General features: G+C 32.2%; 1 protein-coding gene across 2 annotated transcripts in view; it reads left to right on the top strand.

Annotated features, from left to right (window-relative positions):
- The window catches only part of LOC143247435 (dnaJ homolog subfamily C member 17), an 87,710-nt gene that overhangs the window by 51,376 nt on the left and 11,221 nt on the right, over nucleotides 1-25,113 (top strand). For both annotated transcript variants that reach the window (XM_076495522.1, XM_076495520.1), the window contains 2 exons: nucleotides 4,418-4,449; nucleotides 10,100-10,177. In XM_076495522.1, the coding sequence (XP_076351637.1) occupies nucleotides 4,418-4,449; nucleotides 10,100-10,177 (110 nt within the window). The remainder of the gene's footprint in view (nucleotides 1-4,417; nucleotides 4,450-10,099; nucleotides 10,178-25,113) is intronic.

Here is a 25,113-nt window from a genome sequence, read left to right as displayed (position 1 = left end):
ATGAGATAGATGTGGGTGATGTGTCATGACCTGCTCCCTTTCTGTTGCTATGTTATTAGTAATAAACTTATCTCTTTACTTTTATTTACTTATTCCTCATCATCTTCTCAGTGTGAGATTCTAACTTTCAGTTCTGTAGAAAGCTGAGTAGTATTTTTGAAGTTCATAATTTACTTACCTGGAAATGTATTTTTGATAGATATTTACTCTCTACAGAAACAACAACCCTTTGTCTCCACTTTGGATGTCTTTTATTTCATGAAGTGCCTCTGGTTGTACTTGTTCTTCCAATTTGCATGAAAACATTTTGATTATACCTGTTTTATTTATCTTGAATATATGTATTTTTATTGCTAATTGAGAATGAAATTTGTAGATTCTAGTACAACTGATTATATTTGTGATGTTTCTGTTTTCAACTTAAAGAATGTTTTTTTTTTCCTTTTGTGAACATCAAAATATTTTTGGACTTTTTTAAAAATGTTATCATAACTTCATAAGTATAACAGCAGTTTTATTCTACTATCACATCCCTTCTACCTAAATCTCTTGCAGATACACTTAACAAATCTAGTCATATATTTTATAATACTTGTAATAAAATAACAAAAATTATTTTCATTTCAAAAGTTGAGAGGTATCTGTGAAGAACTTATTTAGTACATTGATTTTCAGTTTTGTTCCATTTTTTTCTTACACTTAGTTTTGTGAGATAGACCAAATATACAATTAAGAATCACTGATATGAGTGTTTTACAATTTTTGTATGTATTTTATCCTTGTTTCTGTTGTCAGTTTTTAACTTTTGATATATCTTATTTTGCAAACTGCAACTTTTGGGAGCTTTGGTGTGTATGCTTGTGAATCCTTATTTCATTAATTCACTATCATATAGAGGTTGTAAAGATATTTTGTGGCTTAGTTGATGGGAGCTGTATATTTTTTATTCTTTAGTTATTCCCATATTAAATATTTGCTTTCTTACTTTATTTATGTAAAATATCATTTTACTTTTCCCTTTATTGATGCAGCCATTTATAGTAATTATCTGGTTGTTTGTTATATTTGTTGTCATTATTTTTGTAAATGTATATTTTATTTATTTTTTGTTAAGTTATATAAACTCTTTAATCTTTTAGTTAGTTATTTTAAATATATATACTATTTTCTTTTTGGATGATATTTTTATGGGACATTTCTAAAGGTTTTCATCTCTTATAGTTCAGAGAAAAACCATGACTAGATACACAAGTTTTATTACATCTACTCATTCTGATCATAAACATGTCAACTTTGAATTTAGAACATTTTATAGTTAATTGGGCACAAAGGCAGTGCACCCATTCCTCCAGCTGCTGAGGAGGCTTCCAGTGTTTAAAAGATGGTCTTTTTCCTGGTTACAATGTACCCAGACCTGTTTACTCCTGGCAATGCCAGTTTGTGGATAGTACCTGTTGAACTGTACTCTTTTTTTTTAACTTTTTTTAGAGATTTATTGGCAACTCTGGTTCACCTGATCATTTAGTTTAGATCTGGGATTGTTTAGTAGCTGCAACAGAGCAGCTCCAATCTCTTTCAATGCCTTTAAATTCATATCTGAAATCTCCAGAGCTTTCTCAATGGTCAGATGGGTGTTGTTCAGGCAATTGATGTGTTTGATGTAAGTGAACATTCCTGCTTCTTAGATCTTGAAAAATATTTGTTGGAAGGTTTTTATGACATTGAAGGTTTAAATTAATTTCCAATCAGAGCAAGGTACTAACTCAAGAGTAAAACTAAACTACAATCCTATCTGTCAATTTAAACTTTTTCAACTTACTGTATTTATCCTTGACTTTTTACTTTATGTTTTTATTAAATGAGTTAAGGTTGATATTCATTGTTCTTTTTCCTTTTACCAGGGAAGTGCCTATTCTGAGTAAAAAGTAATTTATTCTAAAACAAACTAACAAATATACCAAATTCATTTATTGAATCATCTCTTAACTCATTATGCTAATTTACTAATGATAAATTTTGACTCTTATCCTAAACATTTGGCTTTCTGAAAATTAGTAACTTTCTTGATTTTGGCTAACCTTGTAACCACCAAATAGATAACCATGAAAATATCCTTACTATAACTTTTATTGTGTTATGTATCTTCACGTAATTTGATATGGTTTTAGTAAACATTACAGGTATTTTTGTACACAGTCATATTTTGTAATAAAGTATTTTTATTAAAGATCAGTACATGATCATTTAAAATCATGATTATTGAAATGGGTATGTAAGTATACATTCTTCCTCTTACATATACAACTTCAAGAGTTTTAATAGGACTCACTTGGCTTGTTTCTGTTTGGTATCATGTGATCATAGTTTTCCACAGTTGGGCATCAGGTCCAACAAATACATTGGCATAGTTGTCCAACATATCAATGAGACAGTTATCAACATACTTACTATGCACCTTGATTAAAAAGGGAAAATTCAATAACTTACTTGAGTGTGCCACTGTATCCAAATTGAATATGGCAAAACCGTGAAATACTTAAAACATTTTATGCAATTAACTATGGTAGTACAGTTCTAGACTATACTAGATACATATAGGTGGCAGTGTTTTTTTCTTGTTATGATAAACAATAATTAATAAACAAGGAGACTACTAGGTAAAGGCACAAGTTTAAAACACTTAAGAATCTATTCAATACTGTAATGTAAATACTTTAGCTTATATATTAGTATAGTATCTACTGCTATTCTTTTTTGAAAGATCACTGTAATTATGTTTGCCTTAGCTAAAGTAGGGATACAAATTTGTATATTTTAATTGACTCAGTTTTTGTAGTTGTAACTTTATTATTTCAATACTTTTTGTAGCATTAACACATTCTATGTTACTTTAGGTAGCTTGGTGATGTGTATATCATTCTCTACTTGCTTTATAAATTTGAAAATTTTATTATACTTAATTTTTTTTTTTGTTACCTATTTTTTGTTTGCTAGCAATAACAAGCATGGAGTGTGTATATATTCAGTTCAATTTTATTACTTATCAGGATCTCTACTAACCTACCCTGAAACCTAATTATGTACTCAAAGTAGTGCATCATTCATGACGTGTGTGTGTGTGTGTGTGTACATGTATATTACTTTCCTTTTTTGTACCAAAAAGGAATCATTTGGAATCCAGAAAGTTTTGTAAAAGAATTGGAGTGATAAGTTTTATATTTTTTATGTGCTTGTCTAAAAAATTCAGCTACTTAGTAAAATGAAAATTCATTGAAACAGTGTAATTTGGATTCACTCCACAAATGCAAATATAGTGATTTAGGTAGCTTTATAAGTATATTAAGCTTTACTTTTGCTCAGGTAATATTGTGAAAAAGTCATTAATATATTCAGAAGATTTTAAAGGTAGTTTTAAAGGTAATTTCTATAGCTGCTATTTTGTTTCCTCATGATCCCTACTATTAAATACTATTATACTTAATGATATTTGCTGTTAAAATTATGAAATTAAAATTTGAATAATATAAAAATTTCATGTATTAACTATGTTTCAATGCCTAATTTATTCATATAAATTGATAATAAAATAATTTGATTAAATTTTAAATGTAACTACATAAAATTGTGACATGCTCACTTTGATGCCTCTTTGCAAGATATGACCAGGAAATTCTACTGATGTGTGAATTAGCATCTAATACTTTGGTTGTAACTTTTTCATGCAGTTTAATCCACATACACCAGGCATCTTTCCCATTGCTGTCCTTTAGGTATAAGTTCCATTAGCCTTTAAAAGGTATTGGAACCCATACACATGTTTAAAAGCATCACTCAGAACTTGAACAAACCATACTGTATATTGAAAGTAGTTTTGCTCTGCTCTTAATATCCAGTTCAACTATGGTAGTATAAATCACATAGTACAGTCCTAGTCAAAACTAGTTACATGTAGATTGCAATGTTGTTGTTTTGTTATGATAGACATTAATTAACAAAGAAGGATACTTTTACTTCTAGATAAAACGTTTGGCTCAAGACACAAGATTAAAACACTTAAGTATGGAGACTTAGCATGCAAGTATATTTTGTCAAGTCAATGCTTTTTATCCATCTACTTTGATTTGGTTTCCATTGGACATAGTAGTATAGACATTATTTTTTTCTTCACTTAACAAACATTAGTCAGGTTTTCAGCTGCAGGAATTGAAGACATTTATGAGCAGTAGAATTAGCAATTCCCGAGGAAAAGGAAGAAGTGAGTTTTTGTAAATTATTTGTGAGTTGTTAATTTAAATTAATTAGGTGAATATGAATTTAATAAATATTCATATACTGTAAAAGAGAAAAAAAGTTAAAATATTTTGAGTAAACATATGTTTGCACAAATTTACTTCTAGCATTATTTCTCATTTTTCAGAAGAAGAAGAAGAAAAAAAAAAAAGATTAAAGGTAAGTAAAAATATTTTTTGATTGAAAACATTTGTGTATGTGTGTGTGTATGTATTGTATTCATAATTTAATTAATACACTTTATGAAATTAAGTAAACTTCAAAAGTGGCCCAGCATGGCCAAGTTCGACTCGTAATCTGAGGTTCGCGATGCGGGTTTGAATTTCCATTACACCAAACATGCTTGCCCTTTCAACCATGGGGGTAAAAGAGTAAGAGTTGGCAGAGGGTAGTGATGACTAGCTGTCTTCCCTCTAGTCTTACACTGCTAAATTAGGGATGGCTAGTGCATATAGTCCTGATGTAGCTTTGCACTAAATTCAAAAACAAACAAACAAACAAAACTTAAAAAGCAATTCATAAATAGTTGAATGACAGCACAGATAAAAAATCTAATCACAAATGCAACTTACTGGTCAGTATCACATGAGCAGATTTGAACTTTTATAAAGGATCAAATTAGTTATATGCAAATGATTTTATTACTCAAATCAGCAAGTTGTGACAACCATAGGTGATACAAAGTTTCAGTATTATGGAATGTATAAGAACTAGATTTTTACATTGTTTGGCATTTTGTAGTTATTGTGATGCCATTGAAGACTGATTTCTTTTATGAGATGGGTATGTACCAACCCAGCCTTTATAGCCTTTCATATGTGCTAGAACAGGTCTGGGAGATCAAACAGCAACCAGACCAACATTTTGTCACAGTAGCTATATAGCTTTTTAAACTTTAACTTGCACTTCAAAAATTAATTCTAGGTAAACAGATAGACTAACAGTAGTGTATGTATGAATCAATATAAAAGTGCATAAAAATTACGTGTAATCTGTACATACTTGGTCTTCTTTATGATTATGATGAGTATAAGTGCCTGTGGCCACCTACTTTTATGGATTTTAAAGAGGTGCTTGCAAATGATTAATATTTTCATTAAGTACTTCTGATGAGACATGCTCTAGATAATCCTAACACTTGCATGCTTTGCACACTATTCAAAGTTACATGACAAATCCAAAAATACTTCCTTCACCCCCTGTCTTATTCAATAATTAATGAAAAGATATTAATATCATGTGTATCTATTTAACAGTCAGAGATCTAGTTAATGATTTGTTAGAGGCACTTGTAATTTCAGCAAGGTATTATAGCAAAGACAAAGATGAAATGGGCAGCAATTGAAAATAAAGGACAGAAGACTTTCAAAAATTCATCATCTCTACCTGAGCTCTTATGAATTAGTCCTTTGATATTTTGCTGCAAGTGTCACACTTAACTCAGCATTTGCAGTCTATTTTACTATTGTTTGTTAAACAGGATTTTTAGTTTCAGTACATTTTGTAACTAAGGTGAGATAAAAGTAAAGTTCTTACAAAAGTGTATATGCCAGAAAAAAAAAAAAAATTTCACATAAAGTATATTCACCATCACTGTTTTTTACAATGCATCATTTTTGAGTCTTCAGTCAATATGTAATTTATGAAATAACATTAATCATTGCCATAACTCATAACAAGTTCTTTTCATGTTTCAAGAAAACTAAAAGGACCCAAGACATAAGAAAGTGGTACTAATATATAGTTTCTCATCAGAAGCAGCACATTATTTGTATTATCTAATAACAGCTGCACTTAAGTAAGTATGTGAACTTTGAAAAGTACACTCCTGTGTTTATTTCACAATTTTCAATTAACTTCTTTTTTATTTTCTCAGTAACTAAAATATCTAGCTAATTGTTTGGTTAGGCCTAAAGTTGTTGAGATGAATTTCATTTTGCAAACTTATATAATGCAAGGCCGTAAAGAACAAAATTTGTGCTTTATATTCATAAGAATTTGAGAAGAAGGTTAAACACAACACTGGCTGTAAGTGCTTGAAAAGAAGCATTTTTTTCTAATTGACAATAAATAAAAAGATTATTTAAAAATTATAAGAAATTGAATTAACTGACTTTATGTATGAAACTTGAAAATTTTTCACATTCTGAAAACTTACTGGATGGAATTTATGGTCTTTATAGTTTCACAAGTATACATGTACAATTACACAATAAACACACACACACACACAAATGTCAGCTGTCAATGTGACTTCAAATTTAACTGGGTGGTTTGGAAAATTGTATTGAATGCACATTCATAATGAAATGACCAAATAATATTCATAGTATATTATATTCAATATTATGTCTGTTTCTTTCTTTCTTGGTTTTGAATTGTAAAGAATGTGTGTGTGTGTGTGTGCTTGTTTGGTTACAATTTGGTGGTGACCATTAACCACTAACAGTTTTATACATTTTAATTTACTTTTACAACTTTACTAAAAGTATACAAGAGAATGAAGCATTATAAAAATGAAACACAAGATTATGTTTGTTAATTTTAAAGTAGGTGTAACTAAAATGCTGAATCAAGAGAATGAAACATTATAAATAAAAAATGCATTCCTGTAAGCTATATTACATTCATTGTAATTTTTTTCCAGTATTCTGGAATATTTGTTGGGAATACAAATAACACACAAGCACTTATTTAAAAGAGAAAGCTATCAATTCCCAGGCTCATCGTTTTAGATCATATATGTTACAGTTGCAGAGATAATGATGTATAGAAGAAATACAATACTTTTTAAAATAAATTTGGTCACGTTTTAAATTACAATAAAATACGAATAAAACTATGTATTATCAAGTATAAAGCAATTTCTGTACCTTGTTTTCCATAAAGTACTACACTAATTCAAAAATTAAAAAACCAAAGTTTAATCAGTTTAAGTAACCTTGTAGAAATTTTAATCCAGGTTATCGTTTCTTACAGCTTAAAAACAACAATTAGAGAAAAACATACAATGGGGTACTTAAATGTTGAATTAATGTAATCTAAATATTCTAAATTGTTATCTTATGTCCATGCAATACAGCATAACAAGAATGACAGTAATTTTGTCCATATTCTTCTAAATTGGTCCAATAAAATTATCTACTATTTTACCTACACTTTGTCTTGCTCAATGGTCCAGTTGGGATAGAAATAATTCAAAAATTAAGCCTTCTTTATTGGTGTCATCTGTACCATTTGTTTTAAGTCAATACATCATGAAGTTTAATGTCTAAGCAGTTTTCAAGAATCTGTATTATTCGATCAGAGGCTACATTTGTTTCAGCTGCTGTGTAAATTATTCGGCACTTTTGATTTATATATTTTTAAAAGTATAATATGTCAGTAAATTATCTTCTACAAGTTGACTACGATGTATGACACATCTTAACAATCACTTTGTAATTAGTCAGCATACTTTACAAATGACAGCAAAAGTTCTATAGGGTTATTTCATGTCAAATCATAGAGATTTTGGAAAATTTTCCAGGTGACCTCTTCAGAATGCCTTGAAAAAATTCAGGATGGTATTCAACCTACTTTTTGAGTTATACTTTTTTAAAGTATCCTCTGACCATACGTTTTTTATTTAAAAAAAACTTCAGTTCAGGTGTGTTACTGTGTGCAAATATATCCATACAATTTTGAAAAATACCTGTCAGAATTTTATGGATCCCACTGAAATATTCTAACCAGCCTTTCACAATGTTAATTAATGAAGTTGTAAGAATCAAGAAAGAATTAATTGATTTCTGAACAAGTTTATTGGCATAACTAGTTAGATCACATGTCAGTGCAAATATATTGTGTATGCATTACAGTTATGCAGATATGGCTGAGTTTAAGATTCATAATATGATAAATATAAAGGTAAATCAGACACAAAAAGCACAGTGCTACGACAGGGGATAACTGAGAAAGATTATAGCCATACCAAACTGCAATAATCGTGACAATGAAATGTTTCATAAACATTATAACTCAAAAAATAAGTTAAACACCATCCTGATTTTTTTTGTAGATCATATCAGAGATGTAAGAATATATGGTATAAATCTGTAAAGGCTGAATAACTGGTGACATGGTCAAACTGTGGCCTGACGTAGGGCTATTTTTAGCTAAATCATAAAAAAATTGCATGCAGCTAAATTTTTTTACAGGAGATCTAACAGACTTTTAATTACAACAATTGCTGATTTATCAACTGATATGCTATAGAAAATTAGAAAAAAATCAGCTTTGTATCATATTAAGTCTTAGAGCTATGGCTTATTACATAAACCAATGTTTTTTACGATTTTGGGTTCTCAGGTGATTTTACAGCCTCACTCTGCAAATCCTAAGAGAGATAAACTTGGTTTGAGACCATTTTTGAATCCTGTGAGATTAATTCAGTGTAGCAACTTTCAGTCTTCTACCACCATTACTCTTGCAGCTTTAAGCAGCCAAAGTTGCCCAAAAATGAATTCGCCAAAAATAAAAAAATTAACTAAATTTTACAGGACTGTAAATCAGAAATTATTAGAGATATTGATCTAATCTTTGGCAGTTTTTCATTATATGGGTAGATGAGCACACAACTTTTTTTGAGGCCTTCTGTGGGGGTCACCTGGATCCCCCTGGATGATTTGACATGGAATGACCCTATAGTGGATGGTACTTCTGTTTTATATCCTCATAAGACATCTGGCTCTTTCTTGTTATTCACTGTGTAAGTGGTCTTACCCTGTTCTGTGTATGTCAGGGATATACTATCACCTTTTAGGGGATATGTGGGAACCTTTGAAAACAAATTTTAAATAAAGTAAACCCTATACCCTTTTGTGAATTAACAATGCATTCCACTAGCCAGCACTTGAATGTGCCCATACTGTTGACATACTCTTCCATTATTTACTTTTTTTAATATAAACTGCTCTTCCCTGTAAAATATGTGTATCTGAGATATAAAAACTAGCTGCTTTTTATTTCAAAGACTTGATAAACTTTTATAGATAAAAATAATATATATATATATATATAAAATAACCATAAAATATTCAAGCAATAAACCAAAACACATTAACATGAAATTTAAAAAAAATAATTTTTTTTTTTTAAAAAGGGATCCTAGAGTACAAGTTACAACATGGGATTATAAAATGTGTCCAAGGTTTTGGAGATGACTGTGGAAGTAGGACCCACGTTGTGGTGGAGATACACCATCTGTCAGTCTTAACCTCCAATATGCTAGTCTTGCATACGAAAATTAGAAATTAGGAGAGCTATATGTGGGTGTTCAAACTCACAACGTCCCACATCTATATCACCCTTCACTTCCTGCAGACAGTTGTGGGAATGTGACTGCTCTCCCAAGTTAGAATAAGAAAAAGATAAACATAAAAAAATGAAAAACAAAAGGAGAAAAATAAATAAATAAAAATAAGGTACTACCATTAGGGGGTAAGAATGATAAAACTTACCTCTTGAAGTTAGTATTTCTGTCCCCAGTGTGGTAGAGGCACGAGTTAACACGATATCAACAAAGTAGTTTAATGCAACTGTCGTGCTTTTATATGCAGCTTAAGGTGTTCACCTGCATGAAGTAGTGCCAAGTTCCTAGATTACCTTAATTTTAACTAAAATTTTTTTAGTAATTTTTAATAGAATTTTTCTGATTTATATATATACACACATGTGTTTTGTTAGAAAAGTAAAAAATAAATAAATTGTGATTTACCCTGTATCTTTACCGTCATTCATTTGTAACCTAAGGTTAATTTTGTTTTAGATTAAATGGAAAGCAGAAAAGGCAGATCCTTTAAATGGTGGCTACACAAGTGAATTTCTTCACAAAGTTTTTAGTAAGGTAAAAATGACATTTTTCTTCAGAACTATTTATACTAGGATTTGAATACACATACAGTAGTGATTTCTCAATATGTTTTTTTTTTTTTCTTGTTAAGTGGAAGTTCATCTTTGTAACAATATAACATATGAAAGATAGTTGTTAACAGCATTATCTTTTAAATTACTAAATATTCATGAAATATACATTCATAATACTTGAACAATGTATAGATTACATTGTAATATCTGTAGCATTTGATAATATAATATTTATTCATATGTAACAGTTACTTTAAAGCTCTTAATGTTTTTGCATCCTGAAAATTTAAGCTTAGTCTGAATGCTCTACATGATAATCATGAAAAGAAAAACACCTAGAAATGTTTTTTGATGTAAATGTTAAATCATCACAGCAGGATAAATAGAAGTATGCTTTTATTTATTTAATACACAGTTTTAGGTAGACCTTTAAATACTTAAAAGTCTGGAAGTTTAAGAATCTTTACCCAAGTAACTTGAACTCTGGTGAAGTATATGCATGCAGTTTATAACTTTGAAAGTTAATAGTTATAATACTAGGCACTAAGTTTTAAGTAACAGAATTTTTTATATTTTTGTAAACACTTGCTATTTTTTGCAAGTGTTTAAGATGTACCAGAAGTTATATTTTTCAACCATATCCCACACATTTGCATTTGTCTCTTTGACAAGATTATGAGTTTGAAGAAATGCTTAATATAGTATTATCCTGGAATAGCAAATAAATAAGCTTAATACAAGCACTGCTTATACATGCATTTTAAGTGTTTTTTTTTGTTTTGCAGTATAGCAATATTTATGTAAAGAAGTGTTGTGTCTTGAAAGATGAATACTTTAACAATATATAGTAGGTAAAACATTACATAATGATTTTAACATATGTCATTTACATGTTCTCGGTTCTATTAATTCTTTTTTGTATGAGCTCAGTTGAAATGACGATCCACATGACCACTTTTACTCATTTAAAGTTGTTATAGTTGTGATACAACTAACATTTAATATTGTATGAATATCTTGAGAGAATTTGTCAGACTTTCAGTAAACAGTACAAGTCTTTCACATAAACAAAACATATTTTTTAGTAAAGTATTTTTAATAAACTAAAAAAAGATGTCAGTGAATGCATTGAGTTTTTTTATGAGTCCAAGTGCAAACTGATTTTCATGTTAAAATAAAAAAATATTTTTATTCATCTCAGGAATCTTAAATTTCATTTGTGTAATCTCTAAAATCTTCTAAATACATTTCAAATATTTGTTTCCAGTAAAACTTTATATTTTGTGTCATTTTTGTTACCCTAAGTCTGTACAAGGTAGATTAATTTGACTGACCACAGAACTCCCAAGAAACAAAAAAAGAAATAAATCTAAATTTGTCTAATATTACCTTATAAAGTTAAGAACTTTTGTATATTATTTTGTATATTTGGATTATTAACTATGAGATTATGCTATACTAATTGGTATATTGTTAACAAAAAGTTGTTTAATTTAATTTTTAATGTTAGTTATCCAGTTACTGTACATAGATGTTGGCTGATAGAATGCTTGAGGTACAAGCAGCCTGTAATGAGCTTTGACACAGTCAACAAAGGTGAATGGGCACTGACTTGGATTGGAAAAGTGTGTTCTAGGTGGTTGTGGAGGTTCTGGCAACATAGGTCTTCTAGCTGGTGGAGCTTTAGGTGGGTTTACTTTCTGGGTGGTCCTGGCTACATCATTTGGTCTATCTAAGGAAGAAAAAGTATGTTTACTTATCTCATTCTTGGTCATATTAACTTGTTGTTACTTTGGGCATCTTCTGTAAGAAGCAGCATGGGGACCTCCACAGTTGGCACATCAGGTGGATTCTTTTGCCTTGAAGTATTTTGAGACTGGACATAAGTCACCACTTTGAACATATTGTTGCTGTTGTGCACGAAGGCTTTTTAGACACCTGTATTTCCAATCTCAAAAGGTACTTCACAATTGCTAGGAATTTCATGAAAGCAGTTCCATTCTTTCATCTCTTCACTTTTGGTTGGTCAACAAGAACTACCTCTCTAGGCTGTTAACTTGGCTATGAAAGTGCTGGCTGTTCCCACTTTTAGCTCTTCCAATGTACAAGGCTTCAGCTATGGGAGGCATCATTATATGCCCTCATAGAGCTAAGTTGAGTGATGAAATGTTGTCTCAGCTGATATTTCTAAAGTGTAACAGTTTGTACATGTACCTTATATTGTCTTCTTCTACTCAGTGACATCACACACATTGATTCAGATACAAAGCACAAGGAAACACTGCTTGGAGACTGTAAAGTGTAGCTGGTCATTTACCAACTTGTGTGACTTGGTTGGATTTTCATATCAGTAGATTTTTGTATATGAGGTGGACTATCAGTTTGTCTTGGCTTGACATCAGATTTAAATGATATTCAGTTTATTTCATTTATGTATTTACAAACTGCCACTAAGCCTGTATAGAAACAAACTGAGAGTACATTATTTTGGCATCTATAACTAACTAATGAAAAAGCACATTGTGCTTTCTCTCTTAGATCATTTGGTTAATCCACAAACACATTTTATCATTACATGACTTGAGACTTGTGACTTAACTTCAAGAACTTGCAGCTACACTAAGACCTGATCAGCTATTTTTTGTATGCACAGACAACTTCACAGGCCACTTTATGAGACCCTGTTTGCTGCTATGACTCTTGTGCTTCTAATTGTCTTACACTACTGATATTACATATACAGTAATATGACATTTTCAGACTGTATTGTTGTATACAGACATCAAATATTTTAACTATGAAACTAAGTCATTATTTTAAAGTTTAAACTGCAAAACTGGATATTAATTATTATCAACTTCAGACCAGCAAGAAAAGATTTAACAAATTTAAGCATGGTCTAATTTGCCTTTGATGGACCACTTTCTGCAGGACAGGAGACCACAAGGACTGTCATGTTGATCAGAGGTTATTATAGTCCAGTCAAATAGTGTGGAAATGTTTGTTTAGCCATCTGTTGATTGAAAAACATAAAATGCACTCAAATCAAATTAACTTCTGTCATCTAATTTTGAGAGAAAATAATTGAGATATGCCATTTGTCTGTTAACAGTCCCCATGGACCATTTGGCAAAGGCTGTTCATAGCCCTCATGCATTTTTCAAATGTGAAAGACTGGAACAACCATTGCTTTTTATGAAACAAAGGGAAAATGTCATCTAAGAAAACAATATTTATGATGAGATTGATAGTATAGCAATGGATTTATTAACCTATACTGCCCAAACATGATATTATAGTTGGTATGTAATATCAACTTTAATTTTGTATGACAAGGCTTTTGACCAATGCAGGGTACATCCTTTGTGGAGCTTGATGTCAGCTACTCCACTGGGAAAGTGGATAAGGTTGGGCTACTGAATAGTTATACCTGTGCAGTTTGTTTCTAGTCACTTTTAAATAGCCTGTCCAATGTGGCTTGCTGTTTTGATTATGCCATAAAGACTATATAATCAGGATTGATTACCTCTTTCCAGCAATTTTGTATTACTGACTTTGAGTTTAGTTGATTAGCACAAGAGTTATTGACATTATTAGTGGTTCTGGATAGACTAGGCCACAAATTAGTGGTCATTCAACAGAGAGCTCTTCCAAGTCATTACTCTTGCCAGAATGCAGAAGAATTGTATAAGATGCTCAAGAAAGTGAAATAAGTTTGTTGAATGAAATGCACAAATTAGCTACCACTTCAGTATGAATTAGCTCTAAATCAGTGGTACTAAAACTGTTTTCTCAATTGCCTAATCTTCCTAATAATTGGAGATTCAAAGCTCTACCATGTGGAAGGTGGGTAAATGTAATAATTTGTAACAGGTAAGGTGGAAAAGAGAAATTACAAAATAAAGTTAAAATAAAAAATCTACAAACTTCTACAAGAGAAATTAAAGAATTTCCAAGTCTAATAGGACTATTGGTTTGTGTTATGGATTGAATTAGAAGCAACATGAGTGAAATATGTTTAAATGAAGGATGCTAAGGCTAACATGTAGAAAATAAAAATAAAACATATATAATCAGTAACTACTGGGAGAAATGCTGAAACAAGGATAATATTTCTACAAAATTTTGACTCTTTTAAAGATCATAAACAAATCTATTAAAAGTACAAAAATCATATTTTACAACTGACCTTTTCATTATAATTGCCTAATCAAGAAATTTGAGAAGAATCTATTGGTTGTGTATGACGTGCTGAACTATAGTTTAACAAGTCCATTTCTTTGTTCTTTTCCTAAAACAAAACAAAAAAAAAACTTCTCAGTTTGGAGCAATGGATGTGCTATAATGGTTATATTCAAATTCCACTATTCAGTTGGGCAAGAATAGTCTATAAGTTGACAGTGGGTCTATTGACTAACTATGTTAACAATAGTATATCAGTTTAAAATTAGGGAAGCATGTGCTGTTTTTTCTGTAGGGTATCTGTTAAATTAGGAACAGCTAGTGCAGATAGGCCTTGAGTAACTTGGTGCAAATATTCAAAATGTAAAGACATACACAAATCTGAAAATATCTCTGCCTCATCCAAAAGTTGTAGATCAGTCTTACACAAAATTGATCAGGGCACAACTCAGTTATTCCATGAAACAGTAAATAGTTTCCATAATTGGACTGTGCTATGGAAGTAACATTTAGGGCTGAATTTAGGATTTTTATTCTATTTGATATAATTATATTAGTATATTATAGTAGTTAAGGTAATTAAAAATCCATATTTCTATTAATAATGAAGCATATCATTTTTCTAACTGATAGGATATAAATGTTGAGTCAATTGATTCATCTGTTATTTTCTGATAATAAGCTTCTGAGTAAAGTGGCTTGAAAAAAATCTCCAAATATTTAATAAAATGTCATAGATGGTGTAACCTCTCATCACTTATCTTTCCCAGTTATCTAGTAGGTAGTATTCTTGATGTTTTTGTTGGTAGCCTTCCCATGTAGTTATAAGTAAGAAAAAAAATGTTTATATAAGTTTTTATCTACATAAAGGAATTTCACCTGCTTTATTTGTCAATACTCTGACAATATTTTTCACTTTGCTCACTGTCTCTTGCATATTTATTTATCACTAGCAGTTGTTTTCATTGTATGATGGCATAATTGTACATATGTTTGTCACAATGTCATCACTGCATTTTTTTTTTACTGTAGTCTACTTTATGTAAGGACTAATAAGGCTTCTTTGCATGTCATATATTTAATAAACACCTCTCTTTATTTGATAATAGCTTCTCTAAATTGACCTCTAAGTTGTTGTTTACGTATTTAAAATGTTGCTTGGTTTTTAAATGTATCACCACAGACTTTCTTTACTGTGCATGACACAAGGTTTTAGTGACTTATATTCAAAATATTTTAAACTAATTTTGTTATATGAATAAGTATAGCATAAAACCTCAGCAAATAAACCATACTTTAATAGTGTACAAGTTTTCAGTTTTAATTTTATAAAGCAATATTTGAAAAAGATATGAATATCACCCAGTGTGACACATCTTTGCATCCTTTCTTTTCTATTTTACCAACCATGTTTCAAGTAAATACAAAACTAAATGTAAATTACTAACTATGAAATAAGAAATAATCATTGCTCAGATAAACAATAATTTTTGTAGGTTTCAATTTTGTATACTTGTATAGATAATGAGAGCCCTCCTGCCACACCTGTCACATACTTTCAGGATTTGTTAACAGTTTTCTTTTATATTCAATTCAACATTATTTATAACCAGTAACAGCCAAGATTTTGACCTATCAAATGATGTATAACATTATTTTCCAAATGGAGAATTGTCAACTATGCTTTTAGTAGAAGCTTTATTCTCTTGGGAAAGATAATGACTAGCTTGGGTGAATTTGTAATAAGTTTTGATTTATAGCTGGAAAGCCAGAAAAATTTTAAAAATAGGGGGAAATTGTCTACTTTTTGCCTGTTACTGCTCTATGCTCTTTGGTGCATTATTTAATTAATAAAAAAATTTAATGCATCATTACCATTAGTATAAAGAAAGTAGGATTAAATGCCATAAACAGTGAAAAACAATTAAAAGATGATTCAGGTAAGTACTTCACTTCATATCTTTCATATTTATTTATTATTATTATTATAAAAGTAACTAAAATGTAAAAATACGTATCACTTTTGGTTGGTTAAGATTAGATTAGGTGAAGTAAATAATAATGTTAAAAATTATTTCACGAGGCATGTGTGTGAGCAGCTCAAAGTAGCTCATGGGTAATGTAAATCAATAGTGTAATGTGAGATGCATGTTACCTGAGTGATTAACAACTTATAAGGGTGCAGAGTAGTTAATCATGCTTTAAAGAGCAATAAAATAATAATATTAATTTTAAATAAATATCAAGTGTTACAAATTTAAAGCTACTTAAGATAAACAAATGTAGTTTCATGTTACAATTTGAAGTATTTCTAGAAACAGAAAAACAGTAATTTAGAGTTTTTGTAGTTGTAAGGTCAACCAAATTGACTGATTTTGTATAGAGATGGGGTAGAATAAATAACAGATAAAATATCATTTTACTAAAACAAATGTTTAAATGTACTTAGGAAGCTTTAGGGATTACACAAAGGAAATTTGAGATATTTAAGAAAAATAAAAGTATTTTAATTTTAACATGGACAATCTTGATTTTAGTTTATTAAAAATACTTCACTAACAAATGCGATATTTGGTTGATATGACTGCTAAATTTAGTTAAGATATAATATTTATACTGTATTAAAAGTTAGTAGTATTAATCTATAAAGACTTGAAAGGAATAGAAAGAAATCATTTGGTCAGTCATATCAACCAAGCCTGTGTGACTGAGTTAATAAGTAGCCTTTTTTTTGTTTTCAGGTTTGTAACACTGATACGTCATATTCAGTGTGTAAACACTTGTACATTATATTTTATCATACAGAATATACTTGTGACATTTTAAGCAATGTAGCTTCAATTGGTTGCTTATTCATTGTAGTGTAACATATTTCTTTTCATTTATTGTGAGGAGAAAATGTCAGTTAATTAAGAATAATATTTGTCCCTTTCTTTTCATAATCTTTTGCACAGTTTTATTGTATCATAAATATTAGTATTTAGTGATATTTATTTTTATTTTACTTTATTCAAACATTTTTTTGTCTTTATTGAATTATTGAAAGAATTGTGTAATTTATTTTATCACAAAGAGTACATTTTCTTTATACTTTTCTACACTCTATCTGGTAGCTGTAATAGAGAAAACCACAAGCCTAAAATTTATTTACAGTTCTTTTAAACATTTATTTATCTTAAAAATTTGTGCTAAATTATACTTGTTTGAAAGCAAGAAAGGTCTGCTATGATAAGACATTTGATAAACCTAGTTAGATATAGAGAGAACTTTAGGTGACAACAAAATATCCAAGTGACTCATGTGACTGTATGTCTTATTCATTAAATATTGTTATTAAGTTCACTGTATTCAAACAATTTAAGTAAAATAACTTCTTGTTTCTTGAAAATGTACAGTAAGTTTGTTTTTACCTAGTCTGATCTGATTCATTTTGTTGATTCTTGTTGCTCATTAGTCTTTACATCAGCACATAAGTTTGAAGATACTTCAGAAGTTAAAATTTCCATTTCAGTATATAGCTTAGCTCTAGTATTAAATCTGTCAATGCCATAATAATTTGGAAATACTTGTAAATTAACAACTATTAAGCATTTTATTCTTAATGCTGTTCTCACACACAATCTTTAGCAACATGCTCTTGAAAACCACTTAAAATATTCCACACTATTTTCTTTATTCATCTGTTTTAGTCCTCTGTTAAGCTAAAACATTCTCCTTTCTCAAGTATTTTTGTTACTTCTCTGAAAACTTGATTTATTATAAAATGTCTAGGCTCATATACTTGCTTTTCTAAAGCTATTGCCTATTAACCAAGAAGAGTGTTACTGTTACCTTAATTTATCATCATTATGCTACTGTAATTTAGCAACATCCATAATTTGACTTTAATTTGTCTTGTATCATCAGTTTGTTTGGAAAATGCATGAGCTCATCTTAGTCTGTTATCTGACTCTTATAAATAATACTTATAGGTATAGACATATTCACCTCTGTTGAGTTTGTATACTTGTATGTTTAATGATTAGGTAAGGCATTTTGTGTCTTAATGTATTTTGTTGATAATCTGTCTCTAAAATTGAGTTAACCTTAGTTCATCATGCACTGGAAAATCTTTTTGCCTTACTATTGATTTTTAATAAAGTATGTCAGCTTTTAACTTATACGAAAAGACAGATTCATGTATATATCTGTCTTTATCTATAATATCCATAAATCTTTGAGTTCCTTATAGCATTATTATTTGCATTCTTCAAGTATAAACCATAGGTAATTTACATCTGGAAGAACTGATTCCTGTTCCATTGTGTGGCACCTTAGGTTGTGGTTGCTGTTTCTCTTCTGCCTCTCTGAAATTAAGGTTAGGTCATAATGGAGATGAAAAGTTTTCATAACTACATGACAGGTATGATACATGTTTACTCAGTTGAGATAATGTTTTAACATTGCTTAAGTATCTAAATGGTATGCAACATCCAAGAAAAGCCATTGAGATGAGAATGAAGGAAGAGAAGAGAGTGAGAACTGAATGTGGCTTCTGGCTTGAACTTGACAGGAATAGCAGGATGGTAGCATGAGATGCATGTGTTGTAGAACAAAATTAGTGGGTATATTAGCAAAGTTAGTAAAGCTTCAAGAAATAACAATATTTAGTTAATCATGGATAACAAGTTGAGAGGCGATACTGTCAACAAGGAAAGTAGTTGGATATGATATATCAGCGATGTTGTGACAAGAGTGATGTGCATGGGTCAGGTACACAGTTGATCAAAGATCAAAATGTGTCATCTATGTGTCAAATCATAAAATCAGTGAAATTAGATCTGAGTTGTTGTGATATGATGAGTTTAGCAGAAGTTAGGAATCAGGCTTTAACTGTAATTTCACCTTATAGGTAAATAAGAGTTGAACCATCTATTGTCAAGATAAAAAGATTGTAGGTAGCTGGCATATATGTCATCAAGGAATTGACTGTAGAAGACACCCTTGTACAGGATTGACAGATATCTACTGTTTTATGGCATTGTTCATCAAAAGTATGCTGGAGAAGCAGACCAGAAGCACATACAATAGTGTGTTATGTATCTACATGAATTACACTGGAAAGAAGGTGACTATGGCTTCTGTGACTTAGTGGGTCTTTGTCAAGATCTGTGAAGACAATATATGGAATAATATTTGAAAGGAAGGAAAAAGTACAACTGTGAAGTAATTTAATCAGTCTTCAATGTTTTGACTTTAAGAGTTTCAGTTGTCCAGCCTACTGATTATTGTATTTTCATGAAAGAATCCAATACAAATATCACCCTCATGAACATTGCACCTAGAAGAAGGCTTATGCATTGTACGCTTAAGTTATTTACAATGATTGGTAGACCTTCCAACATTTCCAAGGAGAGATTTGAGAAGAAAAAGGACCTGATTAACATATTGAATACAGTTTGTTTATATTAATACACTAAATAAAATAATACAAAAATATGTGAATATGCAATAGTATTAGTATTATAAACTAATATTTCAGTTTCTGCTTTGTGAAGTTGTGTCTGACTTTAGTGTGTATCAGTGTGTCAGTAATATTCATCAAAGCTCTGTATACTTTCCTAACCCCTTGGTGTAGATTCCTATACATGGTGAGGGGACCTCCCAGGGAAGGTTCTGTTCATTTAGTTTACCTCCTCTGGGATCTAAACATCCACCCACATATTTGCTGTGCTTGGTGACCTGTGGAGGGAAGGAGAGGATCCTGGTGGTTGAGGGGTCCAACCCTAACACACCACTTTAGCCTTTAATTCCTGTAGATGAGCAGACTTGGGGTGGTCCCTCTAGGGTCAATTGGCTGGTCCACTTGGACTAGGGTCAACCAAGTACCAGTGTTAGATATTCTCAGCAGGTGTTGTTGGACATGGTATCTGATGCTGGTGTTTGGGTATAGTGCTCACAAAGCCCTAGTGTTGCTGCAGTTTCTTTGTTTGGCACTGAAGAGTGTCCTCTTGTTGGGCTCCATGGTGGGTTGGATTAGTGAAATGTAGCTTATTTGCTATGTATACTCGTTTTTCTAATAAAATAAATAAAAATGAAAGAATTGAAAAAAAAAACATATCATTGGGAAATTGACCACACATGGATGACTCTTGTACAGTTAACATCACAGCCAGACTCTACACCTTGATTTCTGAATTTCCATTCCTTATCTGAGAAATCCTTGGTGTAGATGTCTCTATTTTTCATTCAGAAGGGATTAGAGGGACTTGCTGGCTCCCCAAAGTCAGTAAAGAAGTTGCATTTGGGAAACATTTTGGTTGAAATATCTTCACCACAGCATACCAAACTCCTTTTGAAATCAAAAGCCATTAGGGATGTACCAATTAAGGTTACTCCCCATGTGAGTTTTAAATCTTCCAGAGGAGTTATAGTTGAGAGTGATTTAAAGAACATTCTCGAGTTGGAAATCGTCGCTGGTTTTTCCAGCCACAGTGTAACTACAGTATTCGGAATCTTCACCAGTAAAGACGGAATTATGGACTCTACCAATGTTTTGATACCAAAGTTTACATCATCTTGTTTTCCTGCCACAGTCAAAGCAGGCTATCTGAACTGCAAGGTATGGCCTTACATTTCTAACCCTCTCAGATGTTTCCAGTGTCAGCAGTTTGGTCACTCAGAAACATCATGCCGTGGTTCTTTGGTATGTGTTCGTTGTGATAGTAAAGGAAATGGCACTTACAAGTGCAACCTGGAACCACACTGTTTTAACTGTAGTGGCACACACCCCTCGTACTCTATTTCTTGCCCTAAAGGGGTAGAAGAGAAAGAGATGCAATGCTTAAAGACAGCTAATAATATCACTTACTTAGAAGCTCAGAATTTATTGTCCCCAACTCTATCTCAGACACATGTTGCTCCACTCCACTCCAGTACCACAGTGGGAGTGCAAACTGATCTTTCTGTGCCTCCAACAGAATCATTTGCAAAACATCTTAAGAATCTTGTGCCCTCCATAATTATAAAGGTTGACACATCTGTGTCTACTTTCATCTCTGTCCCTTGCACTCCTTCCAGTAACTGCCCAGTTTCACTTCCTTCAAGTTCAAATGTTTCTTTGGGTTCACACCCTCAAAATTTAGAATCTTTGTCCACAGACAGAGACCTGCCTACCCAACCCAGGACAGAATCCATGGAGGTTGATAGATCATTGTCCAATAAAAAAAAAAGTGGTCACAAACAGAAGATCTCCCTGTCACATTCTTCTCCCCATAAATAACAATAGCCACCTTGATCCAGTATAACTATTGAGGTTTTTGAGCAAATTTAGATGATATTAAGGATTTGGTTGATTCTTACCATTCCGTGTGCCTCTCCTTACAGAAAATGTTTCTGAAACCCACTGATACAGTCACCCTTGGGCAATTTTCCTTGTATAGAAATGACAGATCATGTAATGGATGAGTGCATGGTGGGGTGGCATTGCTGGTTGATTGGTGTGTGTCCACCCTGTCCTTTTCACTTGGAGGCCATAGCCATGTGTGCTTTCTTAGGTCGTACCATCACTTTATGTTCTCTCAACTTGCCTACTGAAGAGATCTATAATTAGTCAGACCTTGATGCCCTCATTGAGCAGTTATCATCCCCATTTTTACTACTGGGGGATTTTAATGGGCATAATCCCCTTTGGAGTGGTGCTAGTATTGATGGGAGGGGTTGTGCTATAGAGCATATGCTCTTGGACCATAACCTGTCTTTCTTCAATACTGGTTTTTATACTTATTTTCATGCACTTAGTCAGTCTTTTACTGCTATAGATCTTTCTATTTGCTCCCTTTCACTTTTCATTTACTTTTCTTGGAGAGTCAATGGTAATCCATAGAGCAGTGATCATTTTCCTATCATTTTGAGAGTGACTGGTTTTGGTCAGTGCCATTCGATTCGTGTGCCTTGATTGAAGTTGGACCAGGCTAACTGGTCTTCTTTTACCACACTCTCAGAACTTGATCCTGCCATTCATAGATGACTGTGTGGCAGCAGTGACTGACTGTATTGTCCAGGCAGTGAATCAATGTATTTCAAAAACTCAATATGTTACTCACAGTATCCTCGTCCTTGGTGAAATCCTGCCTGCCACATGACAAGAAAAGCTCATAAATGTGCTTGAGATACCTTTCATAGATATCCCACACTTTTAAACTGCATTGCATTTCAGCAGCCCCATGCACATGCTTGGCAGGCCAGACATCAAAGCCATAAGGAATCTTGGATTAAATACACCTTTAGTATTTCTTCTACAACCAGTTTCAAAGTCATATGTGGATAAAATTTGAAAGGTTATTGGCCAGTATTCTTCTGTCCCCCTTTCAATCATGTTCTCTGATGGCCAGGAAGTTGCTGATACCCAGAGCATCACCAGTACTCTCGGTGAAAGCTTTTCTCATGCATCTAGCACTTCTGCTTCATCCCCCATTTTCTTAGCTATCAAAATATGGGCTTATTGTCTCTATAACTATAATCACTCCCTTACACTGGTGGAACTTAAACTTGTTCTTCATTGATCTGGCAGTACATCAGTTGGACCTGATGATATTTATTACGAAATGGTGTGCCATCTCTCTCCTGCTTCTCTTGCTATTCTTCTGATTGTTTTTAACTGGATCTGGCAGGAGAATGTTTTTTTCAATACTTTGTGCCATGCTGTTGTACTCCCTTTTCTAGACATAGGAAGGATCCCAAGATTCTTTTGAACTATCATTCAGTTGCTTTTAAGAGTTGTCTCTGTAAGATCTTATCAAAGATAATGCTTGTCTTGTTTATTGTCCTCAAATCAAACAGCCTCCTCTCACCCATTCAATGTGGGTTCCGAATACAGCACTCCACCATGGACCACCTGATTCGATTTGAAACATCAATCAAGGAAACCTTTCTCAAGCAGCAACATCTTGTTTTGTATTTTGACCTTGAGAAAGCTTATGATACAATGTGGAGGTATGGTATCTTGTGAGTATGGGTTGTGTGGCAATTTACCAATTTTTATTAAACATTTTTTAATTAATCAGCAATTGCAGTTTTGTGTGGGTTTGACACTTTTTCATGGGAACTTGGAGTCCCTCAGGACTGTGTCTTGAATGTCACACTTTTTATTATAAAGATTAATGGCATCAGTGGACAACTACCCCCTATAGTTGCAAATGGTCTCTTTGTCAACAACTTTTTCCACATCTCATGTCATTCATCAAATATGAGATATATTGAGTGGCAGCTACAGACTGTCCTCAATCATTTACTGGCATGGACTACAGCAAACAGTTTCAACCTTTCTCCCTCCAAAACTGTTTGCATGCACTTTTGTCATCAATGGGATATTCACCCTGATCCTGAACTCCATATTGGTGAAGCTGTGAGATATATATGAGATATATTGAGTGGCAGCTACAGACTGTACTCAATCATTTACTGGCATGGACTACAGCAAACAGTTTCAACCTTTCTCCCTCCAAAACTGTTTGCCTGCACTTTTGTCATCAATGGGATATTCACCCTGATCCTGAACTCCATATTGGTGAAACTGTGCTTCCTGTGGTCCTTGAGACAAAGTTCTTGGGGCTTATATATGACCATAAGCTGACCTTTATTTCATACATCATGCAACTATGTGGCAAGTGTACAAGGACACTGAACATCCTCCGTGTCCTCTCTTCAACCTCTTTGGGGTGGATTGATGTTTCATGCTCAAAATCTATTGTGCCCTTATTTGATCAAAACTAGACAATGGGTCTCTGGTCTATGTCTCTGCCAGGACTTCAGCTTTGAAAATGTTGGACCCTGTTCACCATCAGAGGCTTCTGCTCTGTGCAGGAACCTTGCACACTTTTCCAGTCCATTGTACACAGAGTCCCATTAACCCCCTCTATACCTTTGTCATTTGCAACTATCTTTAATGTATGCTTCAAAACTTCAACCTTTATCACAGCATCTCACATGGGGTTGTGTTTTCCTTCCTCAGTGGGCCACACTTTTTCATAATAGATGGTCTGCCACTGTTCCTTTTAGCCTTGATTTCCAGGTGCAATTGGACAAATTGGGTCTCTCTTTGGATGACATAGCAGTATCCACAGATCAGCTCATATCACCATAGCTAATTAATTTTCCCAAAAGTGACTTTTCTTTGAGTCATCTAAAGAAGACAGATACTCCTGATTGGAAGTATCACCTTCTATTTGCTGAACATCTTTCAAACCATCCTTCCATTCCCATTTATACAGATGGTTCGAAATTGGATACTCTGTGGGCTCTACCATTGTTTGCCATGAGTCGGTCGTTACACACAGAATCTCCTCTTCAGTTTTTGTGTTCACTGTCAAATTGTATGCCATTTCTCTTGCCCTGGATCACATAGAAACTATGCAGTACACAAACTGTACTATTTATCCAGATTCACTTAGCTCTCTGTTAGCCCTGGAATTGCTTCATGTCAGTTCTCATCCTATTATCACTGATATTTAAAACCAACTGGCCCATTTTTCTTTAACATCTACTTCTATCCAGTTCTTCTAGATACCAGGCAATGTTGGTATTTGCAGGAAGGAGCTCGCTGAAACTGCAGCTAAGTCTGTCTGCTAAGTCTATCTTGTGATATCATCCAACTAAGGTTTTATAATTTTCAATTAATCCTTCTTGTAAAATTCTTGCTAGCTGTAACATAGCTCTTTCCTGATATATACTATGCAACATCACAGCTTCTTAGCT

This window comes from Tachypleus tridentatus, chromosome 3 (genome assembly GCF_004210375.1).
Source record: "Tachypleus tridentatus isolate NWPU-2018 chromosome 3, ASM421037v1, whole genome shotgun sequence".
Taxonomy (NCBI): domain Eukaryota; kingdom Metazoa; phylum Arthropoda; class Merostomata; order Xiphosura; family Limulidae; genus Tachypleus; species Tachypleus tridentatus.
This window is presented reverse-complemented; position numbering and strand designations above follow the sequence as displayed.